Source organism: Falco rusticolus, chromosome 6 (assembly GCF_015220075.1).
Source record: "Falco rusticolus isolate bFalRus1 chromosome 6, bFalRus1.pri, whole genome shotgun sequence".
In the NCBI taxonomy this organism is placed as follows: domain Eukaryota; kingdom Metazoa; phylum Chordata; class Aves; order Falconiformes; family Falconidae; genus Falco; species Falco rusticolus.
Genome location: NC_051192.1, coordinates 52,894,422 through 52,921,581, shown reverse-complemented (window position 1 = coordinate 52,921,581; position 27,160 = coordinate 52,894,422). Strand labels below are relative to the sequence as shown.

At 40.3% G+C, this 27,160-nt stretch overlaps 1 protein-coding gene across 2 annotated transcripts in view; it reads right to left on the bottom strand.

The window, feature by feature from the left end:
* KIF25 (kinesin family member 25) overlaps positions 1-25,447 on the bottom strand; it is a 43,343-nt gene extending 17,896 nt beyond the window's left edge. Inside the window, exons 1-8 of one of the 2 annotated variants that reach the window (XM_037392763.1) lie at positions 25,319-25,447; positions 24,531-24,596; positions 20,490-20,606; positions 18,423-18,561; positions 13,410-13,513; positions 12,056-12,141; positions 10,504-10,546; positions 4,724-4,791 (exon numbers count right to left, since the gene is read on the bottom strand). In XM_037392763.1, coding sequence (XP_037248660.1) covers positions 4,724-4,791; positions 10,504-10,546; positions 12,056-12,141; positions 13,410-13,513; positions 18,423-18,561; positions 20,490-20,606; positions 24,531-24,596; positions 25,319-25,393 — 698 coding nt within the window. In that variant the 5' untranslated portion in view covers positions 25,394-25,447. The remainder of the gene's footprint in view (positions 1-4,723; positions 4,792-10,503; positions 10,547-12,055; positions 12,142-13,409; positions 13,514-18,422; positions 18,562-20,489; positions 20,607-24,530; positions 24,597-25,318) is intronic. The other variant, XM_037392764.1, reaches the window with a different exon arrangement.
* Positions 25,448-27,160: the final 1,713 nt, after the last annotated feature.

The window sequence follows — 27,160 nt, the reverse complement described above, 5'->3', positions numbered from 1 at the left end:
AAGAAAAAATATATATGTTGTAACAGTACATGAACACAAACCAGGGAAAATGTAGGCTAGTGACATAAAACTTGTGACCTGCTGACATTTCTATGTCAGAGAACTGAAAATTAGAACTCCAAGGTTCCCGCCGACTTTTTGGAAGTGGCTGTTTCCTGTGCTAGAGGGAACGCCCACAGGTGTACACTTGTGGCTCTCTGCGTTCATCCTAACCCTCCTGCCTGCCCCTGGCAGACAGTGTCCTTTTCCAGGCTGTCCCAGATGCCTGTTGCCTTCTCCCACCTACCAGACTGTGAAATATCCCTGCTACTTGTGTATCCTTTATGTCAGGCTAAGGAAGGGAGTGGTCAGGTTGTACTTCCCTTTAGATGTAGATAAGGTTTGGGGAAAAAACAAACCCAGAGGTACAGAGGCTGCAAAGTTGTCTCGGGACTTGTCCCAGAAGGGTCAGTGGCAGAGCAGAAATTAGAAGGTCCCTGAGGGCAATGTTGAAAGATACCCTGTCTTTGTGGGCAGCATTAGCCTAAAGTATTTCCAACTCCACCCCTGCTGAACGATCTACTCTGAAATAAACGCTGCTCACTGGGGGGTACGGGGACAACAGACAACAACTTTCTTTTACATTGTGATGAGGTTTTCAGACTAATTTTTAAACAGAATGAAAGACAATTAAATTGAATGAGTTATTCCACCTCTTAGAAAACAGCAATAGTACAATCCCTGGGCCAAAACAATGATGGCTAAAACAACTGCATATGTTTTTCAAATTCAAGGAAAAATAAGCTAACACCGGGGTCTTCAAAGAAATTTTCGCTTCAACCCTTTCAACTACCAAGTTTATACAACATAAAATTAGGACCTGAAAACAGGAATTATCAAAGGGAGGAAATTCTGATTGTAAAACATGGACATCCTAACTCATTCATTCCTTCTCTAGCACAGCAAAAACATCATCCTCCCCAAGATTACAGCCTACAGCAAGCACTGTTTATACAAGATGAACAGAATCTAAAACAAGAATGTCATTAGCCACACTTGCGTATTTGAGGTATGAATGTTTATCTTTGGAAAAAGATTCCCTTTCTGATATCCTTCTGTTGTGTGGGGTTATTTTCTTTTTGTTTGCTTAGCTCTGTTTTCCAATGAGTGATGTATGTTCTTTATAGCTTATAGCAAAACAACTAAGTAAACCCAGGAATTTTGGTAGCAGTAAACATTACAAAGCATAGTCACTTCCCCGTGTATACAGTATTCTAGTACACTTCACTTAGCAGTATCTCACAGCTTGTATATGATACAGCAAGTTTAACTGAATGAAGACATAGTGTGCTCTTTAGCATTTACTCAAGCCTCTTTGCATATTTGACCATGATCTGCCCAATACAGTCTATAACCTGTACAAATGTAGATCTTTGTATTCATGTTCTCCATAAATAAGACTGTACAGCAGGATCACTGACAAACAGATACCAAATTAGAGCCAATCCACTTAGGTCAACATTTTGTTCATGAAAATAGCCAGAGGAAGGAGCAGGAAACACTAGTGCCTGGAGACAGTAATTAATCTCTGTGGCTCATCCTAATCCTTAAAAGCTGTAAACTGGCCTCAAAACTGAAATATGATTTGATTTTCTGTTTAAAAAAAATATTATTAGAATTAGCATTCAATTTCTTTTTGCATCTTGCTGAATTCTTGGCCTGAAGTAACATCCTGTGGCAATGTGTTCTACAGACTAATTGTAAGTTGCACAAAAATGTACTCTCTTTAATCAGGAAACGAGCACTTGTCTGGCTTGATGGACAAATACTGCTTGTCTTGCCATTCCACTGATGTGCTGTCATACTACACTGAGAAACCAACAAATATGCAGAGATGTGGCACAGTTCATACTGGGAGGACACAGGCACTGAATAGCAATACTCCATCCTTGCTTTGCATGCATACACACATGTGCTTCAGTAAACATCGCACATCACATCTGCAAGGTCAATATAAGAGAGCAACAGCACTTCCAAACACTTTTCTCTGCTTCATTTATCATCTGCAATTGATGAAATATTCATTAACACCAAGTCCTCCATCTCAACTAACCAGGCCTCTAACTCAGTGTGTGTTTAAATGGTATTTTTTCTTAACATATCAAAATATCAGAGTTACTACATGAAAAAAAACCCCAACTTAAAAAGGCACTTTAAAGACCAGAACATTCATATTGTCTTCACTTGCTGTTGATGGGTTTTGCTGTCTAATAAAGCAAACAGATTGCTATCGACTACAATCAGGGCTAGAATCAACCACTCTTAGTAGTCTGCACTGCAAAGTAGTACAGCCATCGCTAATAGCTATGTCAGGGTCAGATTCTGGTAGCCATTTGGAGGAAAGGCACAGGGCTCCACGTTACAGTAACTACTCCAAATATTTACTCAACTTCCTAAAAGGGTTTTACTACCTCTGCTTAGCTGCTGTGGTTCAAATGCTACCAGTACCCAAATGAAGTAGTTTAAGGTTTGCTTGAAATAGCTTGTGCTACACTGTAATCACAGCACTGACTGAAGCATGGACACCCACTTAATTAGCTACCTGAGACCATGAAAGATGCAGCAAATCCAGAGAATCTCTTTCTGTAAGCCTGTGTATTTTTACCAGAATGATGACAGATTTGTCCCTGTGTAGTGATTAATGTTAATTTCACCTTGAAAATTCTGAGATTTTTATTTTGCTAACTGATTCGCCAATAAAATTATAAAAGCATAACATGCTGAAAGCTGGAATTTTGTTCCTGAGCTGAAATCAAATATTTTGACATTTATTAGTTCCATAAAACATTGCTAAAAAAATAAACATTTTTGAGTTCATAAGAACCATATGCTCTTCTGTTTATAAAAAAGAGCTGTGCTGGGACACTAAAAAAACATTCCCAAGAACTGCATTCTCTGGGGGGGGTTACATTTTTTTTAACCCTTTTCCTGATTATCAGGATCTATACCACATGTCCAGAGTCACAGCACCTCTGGAGTCCTATGTCAATACCATTAACTGTGTTGCTCTACAGAGTTGAATTGCAGTATTATTCTGCATTTACTTGAGCTGGTATGGCTCTGTTAGCTATAGCTGGAGGGTGAAAAGAATTATTTCGAGTAGCTTAGCAGACATGCATGGGGGCCATATACCTTGACAGATCTCATATGCCTTGTATCAAAGGAGTCCTATAACCTATGGGGTCAGTAAAGCTTCCCCAAGAACTGCATTATCTCAGGAATTTTCACTTGTTTGGTGGCCTACAGAAAAGCAGTCCTCAGTCTTTGTGAGTAGGAAAAGGCAGCATCTTAGAAGGATGCCTCAAGCGAAGAGTGAATGACTGGCAATGTTTAGCAACCCTACAGCAGTTTGGGCTAAACAGGCTCAGACCGTAAGTTTAAACCAGGACAGATAATTCATGTTGGATACATTTGAGTTTTAATCAAGTTGTGCCTTCAAGCAAGGAACCATAAAATTGTCCTCATGTTCTGTTTCCAGAGGGGTTTGAAACACGGTTCAAGGTAGAGCCTATTGAAGAAGTCACTGCAACATATACATGCAAAGTATGCATTAGAAAAATGTATGGGGCAAAATTTTGTATTTTTTCATTTACAGAGACATCATTCGATCCCATTTATCTCTTTGTTCCTGTTCTCAGAGGTCAGCTCCATTCTGAAAGAACATAAGGCACCTTTCAGCCTGACCCCCTGCAGTTTTCTGTCTTGCGGACTGACTCTCTGCTGTCCTGTAAGGCACAAACACCAATTAAAACCCTTATCACAGCTGGTGCATTAAAAAATCTCTCTTGTCTACGTGGATTCTTGAGCATCTAATAAGAAAAGTAGTCACACTACAGCCCTTCCCTTGTGAAGCACTGATTTATATTGCGCTACCCTACTGTCTATGCTCAGACCATTTTAACTCTAGGTTAAAAGTAGCATGGCTGTACATCAAGTCTTACAAGTCTGCAGTCCAGTTTCTGGCTCAGTCATGCTGTATGTCTAATGCTGAAGTTGTGCAATCCACCTCAATTCATAGAATCATACAATAGTTTGGGTCAGAAGGGACCTTTAAAGGTCAGCTAGTCCAACCCCGCTGCAATGAGCAGTAACACCTTCAACTAGATCAGGTTGCTCAGAGCCCCATCCAACCTGACCCTGAATGTTGCAGGGATGGGGGATCTACTACCTCTCCGGGCAACCTGTTACAGCGTTTTACCACCCTCACTGTAAAATTTTTTTTCCTTATATCTAATCTAAATCTACTGTCTTTTAGTTTAAAACCATTACCCCTTGTCCTATCACAACAGGCCCTACTAAAAAGTTTGCCCCCGTGTTTCTTATAAGCTCCTTTTAAGTATTGAAAGGCAAACATCACTTCCTTACTTTTAAAATGTGGCTAATACTTTGCTATCTCACAACATGTTGCAAGGATTGTGAGAGCTACTTAGATTGTGAAGAGGGTCAAGTAAGTCTCTACGGAGGTTTCAAACGTGGGCGTATCAGTAGTCTTCACTGAGAGGGAAGACTAAGGGTGTCATCTATATCCTGAAGTGTATTATTCTGTCCTGGGAAGAACATGAATACCACATTAAAAAACCCAAAACCAAAAAAACTCCATTAACATCTAACCAATGCCTACTAAAAATTAGCTTTCACTACACAAATCTTCCAGCAATTCAGATGGGTACACAGGACTACTCACCTCTCAAACTGAAAAGTCTTGTTTATTGACGTATGACCAGGACGACTACACTTTACAAGGACAGTTTCCTAAGAGAAAAACAAAATACTTACAGTTAGTATCACAGGCACACACACACAAAGAAATATTTATAATTTCTAATGTTCCAGGTGACAGCGGTAATTAAGGATCATGAAGTCTAAGGCCCATCTCCAGCAGTCACCAACACATGAGGCTTTAGAGCCTGTATAGTGCAAGACCACAAGAAAGAATCTCAAAACACATTCAGATTATTAAAAAACACCCAACCAAGAAAACATATGCACTTAATTAAGTCAAGAGAAAGATCCAAACTCTCACCTGAACTTCTTATAGGCCTAGAAAGCCATAGGCAAGTAAACCCAGCCTCCCTAACTGCCATCACAGGTAGAAAAAATGGCAGAGAGCCTCCTTTTTTATTACAGGGCCAGTTTTCACAGTGCCTTTTCAGATTGATTTCATATATATTTGTGCTTAGAACTGAGCAGAAGATGCACATGTCATAGAGCAACATGCTAGTCCACAACTGTGAGAAAGAGCTGCACTAGCACAATTGCTAGAATTCCACAATCCACTTTCCAGATGGACTAGAATAGTAGTTTTGTAAATCTGACAGATAAGTAAGCAGCTCTTTAAACTATTACCAGAGTATAATCACAGCAGTCTGACATGCCTTACATAGCAACTTCTGTGCCCTTCTGCTCCTCGTGGCAAATGTTGCTTAATTGCAGAGAAGAGAAAAACAGTGGGGGTTTAAAACTATTTGGGTGGAAGCTCACTAGCACACAAAATACTTCATCTAATTCAAGGAGGTTTCCTAGTTTACTAATCTGCGGTTACATTACTGCATTTGATGGGAGTGCTGAAATTCCTCCCGTGCTTCACACAAGTAGCTTGGAGTGCTGAACTAATGGCCTTCAAATGAGTATTCCCACAGACTGAAGTCGTAAAGAGCTCAGCAAGTAACGATTGCATACACAGTATGTCCACCACACAAAACGCTAATAAAAATCAAATTTGTTGTTTGGAGTTTATAAGTATTTCTTCCTCTTTGGAGAAGGCCCATGTGTCATTATCAACCTAACAATGACAAAGCTCACTCTACAGAATGAGCTGTGTTACCCAGCCCAGTACTGGCAAATTTAGCAGCAGTACAGCAAGTATGACACTTCGCTACAGAATGGCCTGACACAGAAATTCTAATAGGATCAATAAGAGACTCTGGGGGAAGGGGGGGGCGGGGAAAGGGGGTAGGGGTGGGGGGTGAAAGAAAAAGGATATTGTAAAATCATAGAATTGTTTGGACTAGAAGGGACCTTAAAGATTATGTAGTTCCAACCCCCCTGCCACGGGCAGGGACACCTTCCACTAGACCAGGCTGCTCCAAGCTCCATCCAGCCTGGCCTTGGACACTGCCAGGGATGGGGCATCCCCAGCTGCTCTGGGCAGCTTGTGCCAGTGCCTCACCACCCTCACAGTGAAGAATTTCTTCCTAATACCCAATCTAAATCTACCCTCTTCCAGTTTAAAGCCATCCCCCCCTGTTCTATCACTACGTGCCCTTGCAAAAAATCTCACTCCAGCTTCCTTGTAGGCCTTCTTCATGGGGGGTTATGGACCACGTTTCTGATTCAGATACCAAATTTACTTGCAGACCAGCTTTCCTTAAGATGAGAAAGGGGACAGAAAAAACCTCTATTTGCGTAACACAGAAACAAAACAATTAATAGGCAGAAGTTTCACACGAGCATTTGTAATGACCTTCCTTTGTCAGGAGATCAGTATGGCCTAACATATCCACCACAGCTGCTGGCCTACAGAACCTCAGGTTTCCTTGTCAACAGCGCTTATGAAATCCATAGAGCTGTCTCACAAGAATGCTGAAGAACCTTATTTTTCAGACCAGAGTCACAGAATTCTCCCAGTCTGAGTTTTCAGGGCAATAGGAACCATGGAAATGACAAAAGGATACTTCACAAAAAGTCACAATCTGCCCTGACACCCAACCCTGGGGAGCAGGTCATTAAATGAAATTCAGTAAGGCAGCGAAATCATTTAAAGTGATTTATATGGAATAGTGGATACAGACATGATCACGGACTCCAGCTGTGGTAATTATAATTTATCTCTTGTTACTGTGTATCTGCTGAAGATTATGCCCCCGTTCCCAAGACTACTGCCCCACAGCAGAGCAGTGTAAGGGAGACTGTGACTGCTCCTCACATTTAACTGTTAACTCCAGTACAACTGGCTGACACAGTACAGAGGCTGACACGGACAGCTTAAAGGATCCCCCACACTGGGTAAGCACCAGTGGAAGAAAACTCTGGCTGGGGATGGTGAGAAGAACTGGGGAGTGATAAGAACTGGGGAGTGGTAAAGACTCCAGCTGCTATAGCTGCATCCATCTATCTATTACAGAATTATCTCCCAGGAAAAGGAGAGTCTTGGCTGCATTAATTCATGTTTCCCCAGTCCTGTCTTGAAGAAACAGCAGAATCTTGCACCTTCCCTGATAGTCAGAGTAGCCTCTTCGCCATCTCCTTTTTCTCAACTACTCACAAGTGAAAACTTTCAGAAAATTATTTGAAATGAATTAATTACGTACAGGCAGCCAGTTTCTTTTCTGAGCCAAAGGAAATTGGATTCAAATATCACTTCAGGTATTAGGCATGGGCAGGTGTCTCAGATGCATACGTAGTCATAGAGACAGACAAACATATTTAAAGTTTATTTCAAATCTTAGGTGAATGACTTTCCGTCTGGAGGTGGCTACTTCTCTTCAGCAACCACAAGTGGAGTCTGGAGTGATTAGGCATCTCATTTAAGTGTGCACGTCTGGTGGTGTGAATCCAGGCAAAACCATAGCTGCTCATTCAAACGTGACACCTATATTCACATGTGCACACAGCACACCTGCCAGAGATGGACAAAATTACAGAAAAGCAGCAGCAGGGATCCTAGACCAGAATCACAGAATGGTTGAGGTGGGAAAGGACTTAGACAGATCATTGAGGCCAAGCCCCTGCTCAGAGCAGGGTCAGTTACAGCAGGTTGCCCAGGACCATGTCCAGTTCAGGTTTTGAGTATCTCCAAAGATGGAGAGTCCGCATCCTCTCTGGACAACCTGTTCCAGTGTTTGACTACACTGACAGCTTCTTCTCACTTCTTCTCATTTCAATTTGCACCCATTCCTCCTTGTCCTGTCACCACCAAGAAAAGTCTGAGCATTCAGTACCTCATCTATTCATTTTCTGAGGTGGTGACAATGCCAGTGCTACTTAGTGTCCTAACCTGTGTGGAGTAGTTCAACCTGGTGTGTACTGTGTACTCACTCTCCACCATCACATAACAAGCTTCAGGAGAAGGGCTCAGACTGTTGTTACTGTTATGCTGAGGAGTTGGGTATACACAGAAAGCAAAAAAGAAACTTAAAAAACCTTAAATTAGCTCAAACCTGAAATTAAATACTCTTCTGTACATCTAGTAGAACCCTAAGCCTTTTTTAGACTTGGAATCGTAATAATGATTCTCTAGACACAGTAAGCAAGATTATAGAAAAGATCACATGTCTTTTGCAGAATGATATCAATCTCTAAATAACACAAGAAAAATCAGTCAAAGACTAAATGGAGTTCATGTAGTCTCAGTCTCACAGAAAGGTATACAGCCATTCTGCCCACGTGTCAGTTCTGCCTACCTACAGACAGTCTGGAGGAAGTCTTAACACAGCTCCTGGCAGGAGAGAAGCAAACCTACTTTATAACTGCAATTCTGTTGTGGTCTTTCACTACGAGACAGATGTTTTCCCTATTCTAGTTATAACATGACAAAGTTGTAGCATCAATGGCAGATCAGCATATTACTAGAGCTGCTGTCCAATCCAGGAGCAGCATCAAGCTGAAGATTGTCCAGAAGATCCAAATCATAGTTTCAACATGTATGCTGGGCTGCGCTGTGACTCTGGTTCTCAAATGCAACTCTAATGCACATTAGGTTTAAAATGTTCATAGCAGATAACTGCCTGGTTATGGTTGCACATATAAAATATTTCCAGGGAAAAATCTGGAAATACAGCCATGATCTAAAAAGCAAAATTAATAAACTCAGCATCTCTTACACAGACAGCTTTCCTTCACCTTCATCTAAAATTTCCTTTAAATCGTACTCGCCTGGAAAATACTTGTTTCCAGAAATATGAGCTTGATTGTGTTGCAACCAAAAGCTCAATAACAAATCAAGTCCCATAATTTTATCTGAAAATTGCATTGTTATCCTAGCCACAAGCATAAACATCTTCAGTTGTTAAAGCAAAATAAGTAGGCAATAAACATTGTTTTCCTTTTCTTTTGTTAGACTAGTCTAAATTGATTTTTTTTAAGAAGTTACTTACACTTTCATCCTCCCTCTTGAAAGTGGATACTTTATAAACAAATTTTTATTCTTAAAAAAATTTTCATATTATGAAACTAACACAAAGACTAAAGGTGTTTGATCAAAACTACAAAGTATTTTAACCAAATAAATGTCAAGGCTAACCAAGGAAACATTTGAAGACAATGTTGTGTTTTCCAAAACCAGCAAAAAAGTTAGTATCCTGCAAATTTCATTTTGCAATGAAGTCCATGCAAGTTTTCCTGGAATTTTTCATAAGGACTTTTAAGCGTGAGAACAGGTTACCATACTGAAGGTTACTGGGTTACTGTTTCATACAAACTAAAAATCATAAATTGGCATAAGCAAGCAGACTCTGTAAACATATAGATACTACAACATATCAGATATCTATAAAATAATCCAAACCCTAAATATTATCTAATTTCACCTTTATGCAATAGAATTTAACAGATCAGAAACAGTCGTGGCATTTTATAGTACAATAAATGAGTCATTGCATCCAGAATACTGTGTCTACCATTACAGATCCCTGGGGTTTATCTCCTGACATATTTACTCTTTAACTGACTCCTGATGAGCTCCATTAGTTTCCTAATTGCGTATCTCTCTCTGTGTCTCTCTAAGCATCCACTTTATGCAAGTGACATCTTCCTAATGAAGATACAATTTAAACATATAACATACTGTAGGTCACTTCAGCAATATTTTAAGCACTATACTACAGAAGCGCATTTGGCTAATCACCATGTAAGTAACAGAAGCCAGCTAAGAACTATGGCAGGTAGGAAAACTAAAAAGCAAGTTCATACTTTGACCTTAGTTCACACCACTGTGCCTTTTTAGATTTTGTATCTTGGTAGTGGCCTTAATTAATGCTGGAATGTCATCTAGATTTGCAACCTCAATGCTAGTTCTCCTTCCTCTGATGGATCTAAGCCAGGACACTTTAATTGACTGCAGCACCATGTAGGCTGTTCTGGTTCATGAGATATTATATTTCTCCCCTAAATGCATTAGTTGCATTGCAATACTATAATGAAAAAAAGCCTGACATAATTTTAGAAGTAGTTACAGCAAATACAAGTGGCTCAAAGGGACTGACTGCAGGAAGTCTGTGGCAAACACAACCTCCAGTTCACGGCTGACTGCACCAGCAGAAGTTCCAAGCTATTACTACTACAGTCAGGATGAAAATAGCATGAATCACCTGCTATTGCACCCATGGGTGATCAAAGCTGGACTCCTGGACTCCAACTGACAAGAAAGTACCTGATTATTTTTTAAAACCCATCGTTCACATGTCCCTCATTTCTCCTTCCTAGTATCTGTGAATGAGCTTTTGAATTTCACCATCAAATACTCACATCATCAGCTGCATATGCCACTTTTTCAGAAAAGGTTCTTTGCCTGTAAGAAAAAAAAGGAAAAAAGCCAATAAGGGGAAAAAAGGTACCCTTCAAACCACAAGTGTTCCATTTAGCTGAGGAAGTCAGTACTCAAAATGCCTGTGAACTATATACGTTGCCTGAAGAGTACTTTTCAGAATTGCCATTATTATTGTACTCCATGTACATACTAACACCACAGTTAGCTGTGAAAAAAAACCCAAATTTAAGTGCAATCAAGCAAAATAATCTGCTTAAAGAAATTTAGAACAAACCCAATTAAGACTAATTCACATGAAAGCCATTATATCATTTTGAAATTGTAAATGTGAACTTTTAGCTTTAACTTTAGAACATTAATGTGAAAACCACCCGCATTTTAGGTATTTGTCCCTGATCTTGCATCTGTTACTAGTACAAAAACTGACTGGGATTGCTGAGGTGTATAAATTCATTCCTGTGTATAAGCATTTTGAGAATCAGTCCTTAGTTTTACAACTAAGTTTTATTTAAATTACTTTTTGATATATTAAGAAAAGTTAGTCTTAACAATTCTTTGTTCTCCCCAGTTCATTCTGTTCCACACTGCAATTCAGCACCTGATTGCACCATTCCATACAGCAACAAAAACAGTGAGTGGGCTCCTTCCCAGTTATATCAAACACAGTTTACTGCAAGCTTCCCCTTCAGGCTCCTTGAAATTTCTCGTCTGCTATTTCTGATGTTGTTTTAATTAAAACAATTCTATATTTTCTTTAAGATTTTCCAAAAGTTAATAAACTTTAAAACACTGAATGTACTCTTTTAGAATTACCAGCCAGTAAAAGTAAAACAAAGCCCCAGATCAGCTATTTACTGATAAAGCATATGGTTTCTAGCCACCCATCTAGTTTGCCCCTTCTTTCTTTCTTTGTGTATGTTTCAGTCCCTGCCTTCTTTCATGTTAGTCATCTATGGAGAATTCAGCTTGTTATAGCACATACTTGCATCTAATCCCTCTTTTCCTTTTGGGTCTTGGAATGTTTTGACACTTCAGTTACAGTAGGTGTATTATAAAGTAGGGATGCCGAGCCAAATTATACTGAAATAGAATTACCACTGTTTGTGCTGACAGCAAATCTGTTCTATAGCAGCACAAAACAACTGTAATGCTGAGCATGTTTCTCTACCCATGACTTCTGCCAGTTATTACGTTACCATATCCCAAAATTTGTATAGGAGAGTGAATATACTCTAAACTGATTGCAGCTGTGTTACTTCTGCCAAGCCAGGGATAATCCTGGTTTGGCAGAACAGCTATGGCTTTCCATTCAGGTGGACATACTTTTAAACAAGGGAATGAGATTGGCTAAAGCCAATTTAGCAGGAGAAAGAAAACAGCAATTAGTTTCTATGATACCACCGTTGTCTCTCCACACACACAAAAGCAAAAAAATCAAGAACACTGTTGTTTTCATGTACATGTAACTATTGTTTTCTCTGTATATTAATTATGAGTCAGCTAAGATCTAACACAGCCAAAATAAATTACCTGTCTTGTGATATTGAATGCCCAGCAGTATCAAAAGGTAGTAATGGACGGATCCTGCAGTGGACTCTGATATTTCCTCTCAGTTCCTACGGTTAGAATATTAAGATGTATTTTACACAAACTGCTGGAGAGGACAAACACACTGAAATCTGTGAAGCAGACATGAATGTGTTTAAGGCGGCAGGTGTCTACAACATCACAACCTTAGACTCTGTGGAGAGAAGAACAGTATCAACGTTACTTGCTTTAAGAAGTTAGGAGAAAGTACTTGAGGAAGTATGAGCTCTTCTGAGCTCTGGAATGGTGTAGCCCTCTCCAGTCTATATGGGGGGGTGGGGAAGGCTTTCAATCTGAGCCATTTTCCCCTCTTCAGTCTCCTTCCTCTTTACTTGAGCTTCTTCAGACACCTCCATTAACAGACAAGATTACACACTCTATTTCTGTTCCACCAGCCCTGAGGAAGATGTGGAATATAAAACATTTTGTACCTTTTCCTCTCCACTACGTATCCATACATGACTTCATATGTGCAACATAACCAGTAACTGATTTTTCTCTGCAGGCTGTTTCAGACTTCGGTTTATCTAACCTGGTGTTCTTCCTTCCTTTTTGTTGGTGATCAGTTCTTCTCACTTTGTATGAGTGAAAACAGCTTGCCTGTGATGACTAGTGACTACTGGCATTAACTCCCCACTACCCTGGGGAAACTGTCATTGTCCTCAGTTACCCTTTCAGTGAACTGCAACACAAGCCAGAGTCTGGAAGGTACTTTTTAACAAAGAGTTTCATTTTCCATGGTAGAAAAACTTAAAAGAATTTTGTTTGAAGGTGGATTGTGTTTCTAAAAATCAGGTCCTGAATCAGGCAACCCAAAATTAGTCATTTGGGGGGCTGGAGAAGAAGAGTAAAGTTAAAGCACAAAAAGGAAAAAATTAATGCCAAGTGAACCATCACTAATGGCTGAGCAAGACACAGACAGACATATTTGGAAAAATAAAAGAAAGATGCCCATTTTGTAATTTCAAGTTGATAATTTTAAGAATTCGAAAACAATTTCAGAAGCTGCAAATATAGAGAAAAGATGAAGAAACTCAGTTTTTGTCCACTATTCAAAATGGATGATGCTCCTTAGAGCAATATGTTGCAGGAGTACACTTGGAAGATGCTTGTGTAAAAGGAATGGGGTGGGGTTTATGGTAAGACAAACATACCTCAGCAAAGAAATGCATCGTATATAGACAGCTGGGGGAGATGATATATCCATGAAAAGTATATTCATTATTTTTATTGGTAAGGAAATTACAGGCATAATTATAATAAAAAAAGAAAGTGCTCAGTCATTAAATATACTTACAACTAAGCTGTTATGTAGAGCTCTCCTCTTTTGCTTTTCTTTCTCATATCTCTCTGTCACCTCTTGTAGAGACTGCTCAAGATCAAAAGCTTTTATCTGAAATACTAGAAGAAAGCTGTTTCAAAGAACTAAACTCTGTGACTTTACAAAATGAATTTTCCAGTAGCACCTCATGAAATACAAGCATAAATCTTCTTAACTTCTACCAAAGTTGAATTAGGAGGGTTAGTTCCTGATTTACTAGACACCTCTGAAAAATCCCATCATAATTCTTGCTATGAAACAGCTATGTGAAGTTACAGATAATTACCACAGGTATACATGTGAAACTTTGAATCAAAACCCCATGATATTTAAAGGCAGTTCAAATGTGTCAGTTCAGAGTAGTATTATGTGTCAGTGATTCCTGAAACCTAAACTTGAATCAACCTTGTTTAACAAGAAGTTAACCTATCATTTATCCTTAGCCTCGTTTACTGTGCTACTAATCCTGTAAAACAGCTATAAACTTCCCTTTTAAGATAGATGCCTTCGCTTCTTGGGTAGGGTTTCATAAAAAATTATTTGACCGCCAGGGAGTCTCCTTCACAAAACTGAAGAAAGCAATATGGGTCATTATAAAAGCCTTCTAACTTCACAAATGGTTTTATTTCAGCCCAATTACATTAACACTGAGCAGGCCTAAAACAAACATACAACCCAGAAGGCACATAATGTGACTAAGCCTGTGTAAAAAGCAAGCTTTCAGGAACCCTAGTGGGAAATCAATCTCCCCAGCAATTAGTGAGCAGTTTGAGGATGTAGAGTATCAAGCAGTCCAAAGCATGGTCTGAAAGCTGAGTTAGCAGGATGGCCATCAGCCTCAGTATGTGCTACCTTACAAAGAAAGGAACAGACTTCAAATCTCAGCATGTCACACACATGATTTATGCTCTCTGCTGTAAACTAAAAATCCGGTAACTTCAAGGAACACTGTCTACACTAGAGATATCTCAGATCTTATTTTTGTAATACCCATGCTGTTCACCTCCAGCTCATAATGATCCTCCACAAGTGCATGCATGCAGGGAAAACATGATGTTAATAGCTGGGGAATCAAAATCCAGAAGTTTCACTACAAAAAAAATCCTTTCTCTGCATCCTGTATACGGAGTAACACTAGCATGTCTTGGTTTGGAGAATCACATGCAAATGTGTTACAATAAATTGTCAAAAGTGACTCTTACAGTCACTGACCCTTAATCATACATTATTTTTCAAAATACGAGGTTAGATTGATTATTTAGGTAATCCCCATAATAAGTATCTTCATTTATAAATTTGTGTACACACTCTTTCAGTTCGTGAAGTCTCTTGAATAAGCAGTAAAGCAAAGCGATAGGTGCTAAGGTATTCTTCCAGTCTTGAAAGAAAAAAATAAATTACTAGTTTGTTTCAATATTTAAGTGGTGTCTTCATGAGGACTCTCGAGAAGCCTACTGGACATTACAGATCCAGTTTTGGTTAATTTAGGCCCTAATAACTGATTTATTTTTTTCCTAACTGGCCCTCCTATGATAAAGATGATTATGAAAACAGAAATCAACCTTGGGGATTCCTAATTAGACATCAGGGTTTTTCAGCAGACAGTTGAAGGACTGTAATCTCTAGAAAATAAGTCAGGTTGTTGCATTTAGCAGATGGCATTTTGATATTTGTAAGACTGAACCATCAGTTTTAATGTCCATCTTCTGTAAAGCTTTATGTGCAGCACAGAAAAACTTACTGAATAAAGCTCCACAGAGCAAGTTTCCTAATGCATAAATAATTTCTGAACTTTTAATTTTTCTGAAAGTGGAGTTATGTAGTTGTAAACATTGAACATCTTCCTCTGTTTCTGCTTGGCATCAGCTGCAGGCTATTCAGAAGTTACATCTTTATCCATAACCTAGGGGCAGCCACTGGGTGCATATTTTAAAATACTGAAACCCACTCTTCATTATTCAACTGAAGCAGTCACTACATGCCTGCAGCCATTATAGACATTCCTTTCCCCGACACTTTGCTCAACTCATTGACCTATACGGAAATTCTCTGGGAGCTGGGAATGCTGATTTTTCTGTTTAAACATCACTGAGCACAGTTAGGATGTTAATCAATAATCGGATTAACAACTGTAGAAGAGTGATGGCTTGCTAACATATTCAGGATTGTAATGTTTCTTTAACTGACGGTTCTAGTCAAGAAGCTTTTCATTCCCTCCTATTCAGTGCTGCACCAACCTTCTGCTGAGCTTGTACAACTGCTTCCACAGACACAGAGGTCTAAAAAGCCATCCTTGCTGAGTAACTTCTGTCCTGGATCAGCCCCCTGATCTGTTTTGTGTGTGGTCACACAGTTATACCAGTATAACGCAAAGGTCCATGATGGGGACATGAACCACATGAGCAGCATAAACTAGCACAGCCACAGCCTAGCTCAGATATGGATGTGTAGCTGTCCCCATAGTTCCCTGGGGTTTTTAATGTTTCTTTCCATACTAGATTCCAGGGTCAATGTGACCATGCCTTCTAGGATAAGCAGCTATGATGTATTAGACTTAATTCCAAAACTTCTTTTGAATTCACCTGTGTTTTATATCCTGGGCTATAATATTGTTCTTTGGGTTGCTGCGATATTTCTGTTGCTGGGTCCAAGGTCTCCCTCCTCCTCCCCTACTTTGCACCAAGAAGGAAAGGCTTTCCAAAGGCAGCTAAGCTGGTGAAACTGCTGTCCAGTTGAGGGTAAAAGATAATGGTAGTTAACGTTCCCCAAATACAAGTCATCAGCACAGCACAGAGCTCAGTTTTCTCCAAAAGGAGCACAGCACATAGGTGCCAGCATATGGGCAAAGTGGGAGATAAGCTCCTTAACCAATTTTTCCTCTTCTCTACCCCAGAGACAAAGTGTCCTGGAACCACAAAGGATACGTAAGGCACTGGGCTACAGCTGTTCTCACAAAGTATGTCAGTAACCTGCAGTGACCTCTCTGTCACTTACTAACTTGGACAGATTTTGCTCCTTAGTACCCGCCACTTTGCCAAGCAGTGAGAACAGTGGTTTCCCCTGGTCTGAAAATAAGTTCAAAGTGTCAAACAGACACTGTCATTCCCTCTTTCTGATAATACCTGCATGGTGAAGCAATCTAAAAAGTCATCTTAAAAGTTTAGCAATTCCTACCCTTCCAGAAATCTGCTGAAGTACTGTATCTGCCTCAGTAGTATCATTTGCAGTCAGGTGGCCAATATTTTTTGCTAAAATGACAGCAGCTGTGTTTATGAAGGGAACAGGCCTATAACAAAAGAATGGGCAGCTCCCTCTCTTATGAATTACTACTACTTAAGTTTCAGTGGGAAAGATAGCAATAACCTGGTTTTCGGACTGCGAATAAGTATTTCTAAGCAAGGAACTACTCTGTTATTACAGGAAAGTTTTATAGTTTGCTGCATGTCAACTACAGCCTTGAAATTAACCTACTTGAATGTTAATTCTATAATTCTCTCCCTCATTTTCAATCTCTGTTTTAGGATTAAACTGATAACATAGATTGTCTCCAGAATACATACTTTGGGCTTTCTGTTTACAGAAGACTATGTAATATAAGGATGGCAATTCTGACTGTCATATTTAACTTTTAACAATAGAATCTCAACCCAAAACATTTGACAGAAAAATGGCCAAATTAAAAATATAAGTCATCCACCTAAGTACCAACACACTATTTTGTTATAGGCAAGGAAGCTTCTCCTGGTTATAATTTCATAGAACCATGCACCACGAAGTGCAAACTGAGAACAGTCAACAAGAATTGGCAAGGCCTCATAAGGAATACTTACAATTTATTTACACAATGGCTCAAGTGCCAAATCCAACCTCCTATCTATTCATTAAGCCCCCTGCTTCAATAAGGGAAATATTCATCTTTATCTAGGGTTAATTTTCCACTTTTTTTTTTCCCCGTTTTAAAGACAACTTGATTAAGCATTTTCTCTATGTGGATAATACAGTAATCAAATCAATTTTAACCGTAACTTAATACATAACATACAGGGACAAGTTCTGCAAGCACCCATCACTGAAAATGCTGTTGCTATGAGTAGTCCCATTGGAATCAAATCAGTCCCAAAACTAAGTATTTCAACAAAAAAGCAAAGCAGGAAAACTACACACGTTTTAAACAGCAACACACAGATATCAGAGCATCACCCAGGGACTCTGATTATAAATGTGCGTATTTGTTGTTAGTTCATCAGGCTGCTGAGCATCAAACAACTGTGTCATGTGCTTCTCAGGCCTGGTAGGAGCTCCACCAGAATCAAGGATATTGCAAGCAGGTACAGAGATCCATGCCGAGAGATCCAGGTGTAGGATCAATGCACTTAAGCCCTCAGTGACAAGGGCAGAGAGCACCACTGCACTGCAGGGTCTACTTTTATGTAAGCATGAACAAGGAAGGACCTGAATTCTGATACAGTAGTATATGTGGTGTTATTGTCTACAGACTAGTGAACTGGGCTCAATTCGGAAGTAAAATTTTCTTTGTAAATACGCAAAAACACTAAAAATACAATCTGTCCCAATTTCAGACAGTATTTTCAAAAATCTCTGAAATCACCCGAGTCTTTTTCTGGTACAGTCAAAAGCAGACAAATTTCAGCTAAAACAACACATCCTTCATTCAGCTATTCTAAAAGCCAGGATAACAAGCCCGAGAACTTCAGATTAAAAATGTTACAGCTGAGCCAAGTCAGCAGCAGTCTAGTAGCAGCTGCAATCAACACAAAAGCTAAATCCAAATTATCAGTCATAACCTCTGCAGTTATTTGTACTAACACTTAAGAACTCCTTGATGATCTAATGTCAAACAAAACCCAAGTGCTACAATTTCACTGACACGTTTCTGAAAAATCAAGCCCAACCTTTTAATGTTAGTAAAATTTAACAATGACATCTGTTGATGTTACATGTTTGAAATGTAAATACAATGAGCCTTACTTTGCATTGCTTCATTTTGCAGCTGTATCCCTTGGACTGCTGTCAAAATTTGGTAAAGATAAGTCTGGCTTTGACGCTGAAATTTTTTTGAAAGTTCAAAAGCAAAAGAACGGAGGCTCTTCAGGTCTTGCTTAAACCTCTTCTCAGTAAGGAGGAAAAACATGTTAAAGACACAAAAACAGCAGTTAAGGAAGAATCAATACAACAGCACCACAAATAATTCTAGTGAGATATCACTGTCAGGAAGAACCCTCTACTTCATGAAAGGAAGTCTTCAGGAGTATATTTTTCAGCATGTTTAGAGAAGGATCCTGCAAGATATTTAGCAATTTCCTTCAGCAAGACATTATGGATCCTTAGCATCTTACAGTACATGCTTCGACCATAACACAGCTTCAGGTATAACAAAGTCTCTTTCTTATGCCATTAAAAAAAAAAAAAAAGAAGTGTGTTTGAACATGTATGTGTTCTGTCCACGTATAAGACATATCCAGAATTAGTAATGAAAAACTGTGAACTATATATCTCTTATATGCACTTATATGTGTGTATATATATATATACACACTTTGATCAGGAGGTATTTGCTAACCTTCACTTTAAATCATTTCTTAAGTAAGCCAGTTCTATGCCTTCCTATGAGAACAGATGTATTTTGAAAAGATCAGAAACCTTCATTGTTCAGGAAAGTATTGTATAATGGATATAACTCAGGATAACATACATGATGAGACTTAAAATGTTTATAAGAGCAGCTTATATTCATTTAAAAGTACAAATAAAGTAAAACCAAATTGACCTGATTTTAGGATTAGTATACTTCTTGACATCTAAGTCTTGGAATGAGCATGTAATGCCATCTAAGAGGAACTTAACAATAGCATATCTCACAGAAGCACTGTGATGTTTCATTAGTCAGCCTGGTACAGTGTGTCACATATTCTGTGACATTTTATTTTTCCAACTGCGGTACTGACCTTGAATTAATCAACTAGTTTCAATGATAAACCAGTATTGTAAACTAAAGGGAGAAAATCACTGCATTTCTTACTCTCAGAAGCTACAGAATATAACTGGGAAGGTTTTTTTGAAAATTTTGTATTATGAGTAGAGGATCATCATTAATCTAGACTTTTATTTAGAGAGCTTTGCTCTCTTCCTAATGTTGACTGATCTCCGATAGTAAACCATCTCAATCCACTGGTACTGCATCACAAGCAGTTCTACCATTGTAGCTAACCTAAAATGTAAAACACCGCTGCAAAATGTACAGAGCAGAATCACTGTAATTGGATAGAACAGAGTAGTTCAGTTTGAAGAGACCTACAACAACCATCTAGTCCAGCTATGCTACAATTAAGCTGCATCCTTTGGCCTGTTATGAATCAGATTTCTTTCCTGAGACTTTTCAAGTAATTTTATGTAGGCATTCAGTGTTGCCCTGTCAAAAGCTGACATTTGTCACTGTCTCTAAAAGGAACTCATTATTCTGTGGAGTAACTTAAGGAATAAGTACTTCAAAAGGAAAATATTATGACACTGGTACTGGGAGAACAGTTCCAATCTCTGTGATGCAAAATTAAGACAATCCGAGTGTGCATAGAGCAAACCACTCCCTCTTGTGAGGTCCACCTGAGCAGAACTCTTAGTGAAATCAGTAGAGCTCTCCAATGCTTTTTAAAGGATCTGCCTATCTGGTTAAAGTATATCACGATTATAATTGATTTAGGGGATATCTCCATGATAGTCAAATCAGGGAGTGTGAGGTTTTGATTACAAACATATCTAGCTCAGGTATTGATAGCAGCCTACACATAAGATCCTGAAGCTCAGGAGTAGCCGCTTTTAGCCGCATCTCAGGTGACTTTTCAGCGTATTGCAGCAAAACCACTATAAATTTTAAGCTAACTCAAGCATTGCCACACTTCACTGCAAGCACTTGTGTGAATACAATAAAACTATATATCAGGTTCACATCTGACCATTTTCTGGGTTTTACTATATTTGATAAGCATGTAAATGTTTAGGGTATAGATTATTGCCTACATTATTACCAAATGTCTTTACCTTTATTGCTCCATGCAGCTGGGTTACAACAGAACTCCTCTGCAATTTCTGTTGCTGGCCATGAGCAGAGTAGAGCTGCAATACTTCATGAGTGCTTCTTCCAGCCAACCCTTGATACTGTTTGTTTTTTTTTTTTAAAAAAAAAAAAAGCAAGAACCTAAAAAAATCACTTTAAAGCTTTCATGTTTTCCCTTGCGCCCTGTCCCCTTTGTCCCTGTAAGCATTTGTAACACAACTATATGATTACATGTGATGCTGTAAATTCATAATTCCTTGCTTTTACATTTTTCTAGAGTCACATGAAGGATCACCCCGAGGTAACTGGCTAACATCACAATATTCGACTTCCTTAGGGTGGTAAACCGGTAAACCTCAGCATCAGGTTACTAAAATGCTTTTGCCATACCTAAACCCCATTACTTACACTTGAGATGGACCTAAATGGTTAAAACTAAAAAATGGTAACTACATTTAACGCAGAAAGCTCTCTGAAAGGACATGAAACAGAAAGAGGACAAACATACACGTGCTAACCGCTAAAGTCCTGAAGGAACTGGTAATAAACAGCCCCCCACTTGGCATTCATTGCTCTAGCTTCCTGCCAACACCATCACATTCAGTAGAGTTGCAGTGATGCAAACCAATACCAATAAAGCAATAAGCTGGGTCTTCAGAGCCCAAAGCAATCAAAACAGTTTCTAAAGGACATGGAAAAGAATGCCAATAATCCAAAATTACCTATTATGAAAAAGCAATTTTTATGGCAAATTTTCTGAGATGTTGAAATCAAGAGGAAAACATAAATATTGCAACTTTAAGTATATACAGGCAAGAGCAGACAAAAAATCTTTGTAGAGTCTACAACATGATGGAATCTGTATTATATTAAAAACTGCATTTTTGTCATTTACTGACAATCATAGTGCTTAAAATGAGCTGCAACTTCTTCATCTACTTTCCTCTGCCACTTGATGACATCTGTTCTGTCACTCCTTAACCAGTACTAATAGCTTTTTTCTTTGGTTTTGGAATGCACTTGTCTCTAGTACAGACTTATTTCCTACTTTATTCACGCAGTAAATTCTGTGACTGCAGTTCCTTGTTATTTAAATTAACACAGTTTAGAAGACTACAATGACATGAAAGAGCTAAATATCTACTCACATAATGGGTGTGATATAATTCCAGTCATCTGATAATGATAGGTAAAAAGTAAACATTTAATTGCAGTTTAACTACAGATGACATCTGCAAAAACAACAGTACTATGTCTTGGAGCTGTTAGAGTAAAGAACCATTACAATTTTCCAAGAAAAGTACTTCACTCATCTAAACAAACCTTTTCATGTGGCTTTTTCATCTTCACAAAACATACATCTTCTACTTACAAATGCAACTGGAGGTCCTGCACAACTATACAACACCTTAGCACTAGTTCTCACATCAAAAAGAAATAGCAGGAAATTTTTTTTTAAATCTCTCATTTTTTATTAAGCTCCCAGAAATTGAGATTGATTCTGTACAGCATTCCTGTGTTCTTTTATTCTGAGGATTAAGACTCACATTAATCAGATGCAGTATTTACAAATACACTTGACAAAAATGCATACAAGTAGCACACCAGAATTAGTATCTCAAATCACATGAACAATGAAGCATGTATGATAAGCAATTGCAGTACTCAGGCCTAACTCAAGTTAAATAAGGTTAAGGTAGTTAAAACCTACTTAAACATATAATACATTTTCCACCATCAGGTTCCCCTTGACCCCCGTTTTTCTCAACACGAACAATAAAAGCAGAATGGTTGTTTCTACTGTCATTGCAGTCAACCTCTCATCACTTCCACTATCAAGCTTATCTTTATTGCAAATGCTGCCTTGGTTTTGAGGTTTTCTCCATTAAAATAGTTTTAGCATTCATCACAGTTGTTCATAGGCCAGAGCTTGCAAATCTGTGCTCATGCATGAGAAGCAAGGAACTGACTATAAAACTTTTTATAGTCAGCTTTATTATAAACAGAAGTGAAACTGAACTACTTAATAGCATTCTCCAAAGTGAAATCTCAGCTCTGCAATCGGATCCATTCTGGCAGACCTGGCTTTATGCATGGGAGGATGCAAGATCAGGACCTCAAGGACTGCTGATGAAAGCAAGGGGCATGCAGGTAGACAAACAAATTTCCAAACAGGCAAAAGTAAGTCTACAGAGAAAGAATGTGACTTACTATGTTCAATAACAAACCTTACAATATGCTGCTAGGATAATATACTGGGCTGCAGAAAACAGTGCAGTGCTGATAATTGTGATTATCTTAAGGATATAAACAAGGCAAGGTCTATGGCAAGAAATAACTATTTTATTAGACTGATGTAACCTACAGACAAACATTTACTCTGCAAATCCTAATTTATGGCTGTCCTCATAAGCTTGTCTCCAAAGGTACCTAACTTGCTGCAGACAACATGAATCCAATCAGTTTTCACAAGTTAAGGAGACCTCTGTTAACCCTGGCCACTCTGGCTGAACTCGCTACAACTCCATCATTCAGGCAGCTCCATCAGCAGATCGGAAGGCTTGGTGATTGACAGCTAAGGACACCAGCATACCTGGTGAAATACTGGGAGATACTGTGCAACACGGCACAAGCTTAAATTAGTCTAAAACTAGTATTCTTTTTAATAGATACTCTTCAATTAAAGTAAAACCGTTTCATAGATATCAGTTTAGCTCATGTTTTCCGATTGCTGGGGCAAACTAACTACGGAAAAGCAAAAGTCTTTTACATGTACTTAAGTAACATCCTAAATAGAAACATCAGTGCAAGATTAATTGCACAGTATTTCCATGAATCGTTTGACACTGTTTCTGACTGATGGTGGTACCGCTGCCATGCTCCACATGTGTCTGCAAGTGCTTGTATCTTCCAGCACATTTTGCAATAAACAAGGCTTGGAAAACAAAGGCTTCATTATCTGATACTCAGATAACTTCTTGCTACATTTGATGCATGTAACTGACTAGAAAAGTTTATTTCTTGTGCTTGTGAGAGTAAAAAACTCAAAAAAAACCAACCAGCTGAAGTTTTTGGTAAATATTGCAAAGCAGAACACAAATAATATAAAGATTTTCTCAAATTAAATTACAGTATTCTTCTTTATACCTAGTAAAACTTATTTCAGATGTAACATCTGCTTCCAGTCAGGCTTTGAAAAATGTTAAACCCACTTTTATCTACAGGTGTTAACAAACCCATAGGGAGGGCAAATGGCTTTCCTGAGGTCACCCAACCAGTTAATGTTTCAGCCCAGATGAGAAACCCTTGGCCAACTGTATCACAACTAATACAGCTGGCTCTACTCTAGCAGTGTAGATTGATACTCAAAATTTTATAAATCCCTGAAATCCTACCTTTGAAGACCCCAAACATTAACACAGGCTGCTCCTTGTTTCACTAAAGGTCTTAGTATCATATGCTTCTGTAGAAGGGTATAAGGAAATGAGGGCATCCAGCTGATGCTGTGCTCTGTGACTGACTTCTGCGACAGTACCTCACCTTTGCTAGACAAGTGTAATACCAGTGTTACGAAGACATGCAATAGGGCATCTCTGGCAAGTCTGCCCATAATGAAATCTCTTTCCTGCACTCAATGATGCATCCTTTTTAAAGCATCATCCTAATTACGTCTGAGAGTAATCCTTCAAAATCTACCCTTGACTTTAAAACATTTTCTCTGCAACCACAAAGCAATATTCCATATTTGATGCTTGCAGAGTTATTCCCTCAGTTCATTTTTATAGATTTCAAACAATAGCGATGATTTAACTGTATATCAACTACTATTTACTTAGTCTATTGTTACTGCTACCATTTATGATTAAAAAAAAAAAAAAAAAAAAGAAACACTGAGCCTTAATCCCTTCATAGAATTCCCCAATGGGTAAAGAGTGCAGAATCCAAAAATAGGAAGGTAGATTTCAGTGTCTTTTTTTTTTTTTATTTTTATAAGAATTCTTTCTTGAGAAATAAGCAATAGTTACCTCTGCAAGCTTTAGATGAAGAGCAGCATTTTCAGTTTCCAGGACAACTATTCTTTCTTCTTTGGCCTAAGGAAGAAAACCCACCCAAAAATCACACAAGTAAAGATGAAATAAATAAGCCAGATGAACGTTATTTCATTATGATAGTTTTCATTATTACCTCCCCCTGTTTCCCAGCCTTCTGAAATAAAAGGACTACCTATCCCCTGATCTCCTCAGCAAGAGTATTCACCTATGAGCACACAGAATTTATGATTAAATTCTTAATATTCCTTTATTTTCTGAACTTTCTGTCATTTTGCTTGCTCGTGTGGAAATGCATATGTACAAAATGGTAACTGCTTTTGCTTTACATCTGCTGGCACCTTCCAGACCTATGGTCCTTCGAGAAGCGCCACGTTATTTATTTCGAAGTAACCACGCCGGTTCCCGTCCCCACGGCCGCGCTGCTGGGGAGCCGCAGGCGCGACCCTCCCTCGGCACCGGCGCTGCCTCCCGCCACAGCGAAGCCCCGTCCCTAACCCAGTCCCAGGCGGGGCGGCCTCCCCTGGTACCGGCACCGGCCCGCAGCCGGGACACCGCGCCTCAGCCCGGCGCTGGGAACGCGCGTGCGGCGGGGCGGGGCGGGGCGGGGCGGGGCCGCCCTCCGAGGACCGAGGAGCTGCCCACCGCCCCGTGCCACGCCCCGCCCCGCCCCGGGCCGCCCGCCCCCCGGCCACCGCCGCGTGCCCCGCCCCGCCGCGGGCCCGCTCGCTGCCCCCGCCCGCCCCCCGCCGCGCGGGGCTCACTCGCAGCCGCTGCTCCAGCTGCCGGAGGCGCTGCGCCCACACGGAGCCCAGGTCCGGCCCGCTCCGCGGCCGCATCGCCCGCCCCGCTCCGCGCCGTGGCAGAGCAGGCCCTCGCTCGGAGCTCCCCCTCGCCCCCCTCGGGGATTTAAACTGGCCAATGAGGTGTGCCGCTGGGGCGGCCACCCGGCTGCCATGGCGACAGGACCCGCCTTCTTCCCCCCGCCCACCAGCGACCGCTTCGATTGGCTGGGCGAGCGCCTCACGGCGCCAACTCCGACCGTTAGCGGGGCTACGGCAGCGCCTGCCAGCAACGGACGCGCCCGTGAGTGGCAGGCAGGCGCACCAATCCCCTCGCAGAGAGGGCGGGGCCCTGCTGAGGGCACGGCTGCGGAGGGGCGCAGGCACCGCTCCCCCGTCGCCCCGCTCCCCACGGAGCGGCGAACGAGCGCGGAGGTTTCCCTCCCTCTGCTTCGTCACTGGGGATAACGAGGGTGGGAAGGGCGGAGACAGAAGGAAAACCGGGAGCTCCCAGGTCTGGCGGCGCTTAGCCTTAGGCTACTGACAGATTCCCCTTCAGAGCACCACAGCTCCAGGGGCAGGGGGCACAGGGCACAGGCCCCGCGCTGAGGTTCAGCGGCCACACCAAAGGGTGAGGGGGAGGCCAGGACCTAGAGCTCCTCTGCTGGCTCCGGATTTCTCCCCTGAGCAGTTGGTGCTGTGTACTATGGGCTAAGGCCACAAAGCAGATTAAAGGATAGGAGCATCTGTTCCACAGGGTGTGCTGCAGGCTGTTCAGCCTGGAGGAAAGGCAGCTGAGGGGAATCTGATAAATATCTATAAATACCTGGTAGGGGAAGAGTATAAAAACAACATGCGGTGTTCAGTGATAGGACAAGAGACAGTAGGCACAAATGGAGGCACGTGAAACTGCAGCACTCAAAACCCAACCAGGCACAGCCTTGAGCTGGCTGTAGCTGACCTTGCTTTGACTCTGGGCTGCCTGGGATGCAGAGGTCCCCTACCAACTGCAACTGTTACTAACTCTGAACAAAGCCACTGTCTAGGGCTACTCTTGGGAGATGGACAAAGCCTGCAGGTCTAGCTGGTGTGAGAAGCCTAAGAGGCTGCCCAAGACAGGAACTATTCATTCAAGCTATGGCTGGGGGTCTTAAACTGAGGTTTCCAAGTATGTAACTTACATTAATAATGCTACTTGTTAATCTTTCTGTGTAATACAGAAGAGCATTGTTATCTTGAAAGCAGTCATAATACTATTTGGCTAGTAAACGTGAAAGTGTGTCAGATACAAACATGTCAGCTTCTTGGAAGTGGGAAATAACACTGGTTTTGCACTACAGTTTTGTGAGTGTGGTGTGGTTTTTTTGTTTTTGGTTTTTTTTTTAACCCAAAGCCATCATAATTAGAGAGGAATCCAGTTCTACAAAATAGCAGTCTCAAGTTACTGTCTACTGAACTTTGCAAATGTGCCGTTATACAGGCAGTAGAAAATCCAAAAGCATACAGCAGTGAATCTCTCCATGTCTGGCACAAGAATGATAGATAGCAATGCTTTACAGAGGAACCCAGATGCAGCCCATCTACCACAGACCAAACCAAACATCCCTGTGCAGCTCTATCAACTGTATTCCATGATACTGCAAGTTCCTCCCACAAACTATAGCCTCAGTAAGAAAAAAAACCCAAACACAAAACCCACCAAAAACCCCTCAACAACAAAAAAACTGTTAACAGACAGGCTGGAAACCCCTTGCGAGGCCCTTAGCAGTTCGTCCTTGCAAGGAGTTCTGCATTGGTGGAAAAGTGAAGCTGACAAATGGATAT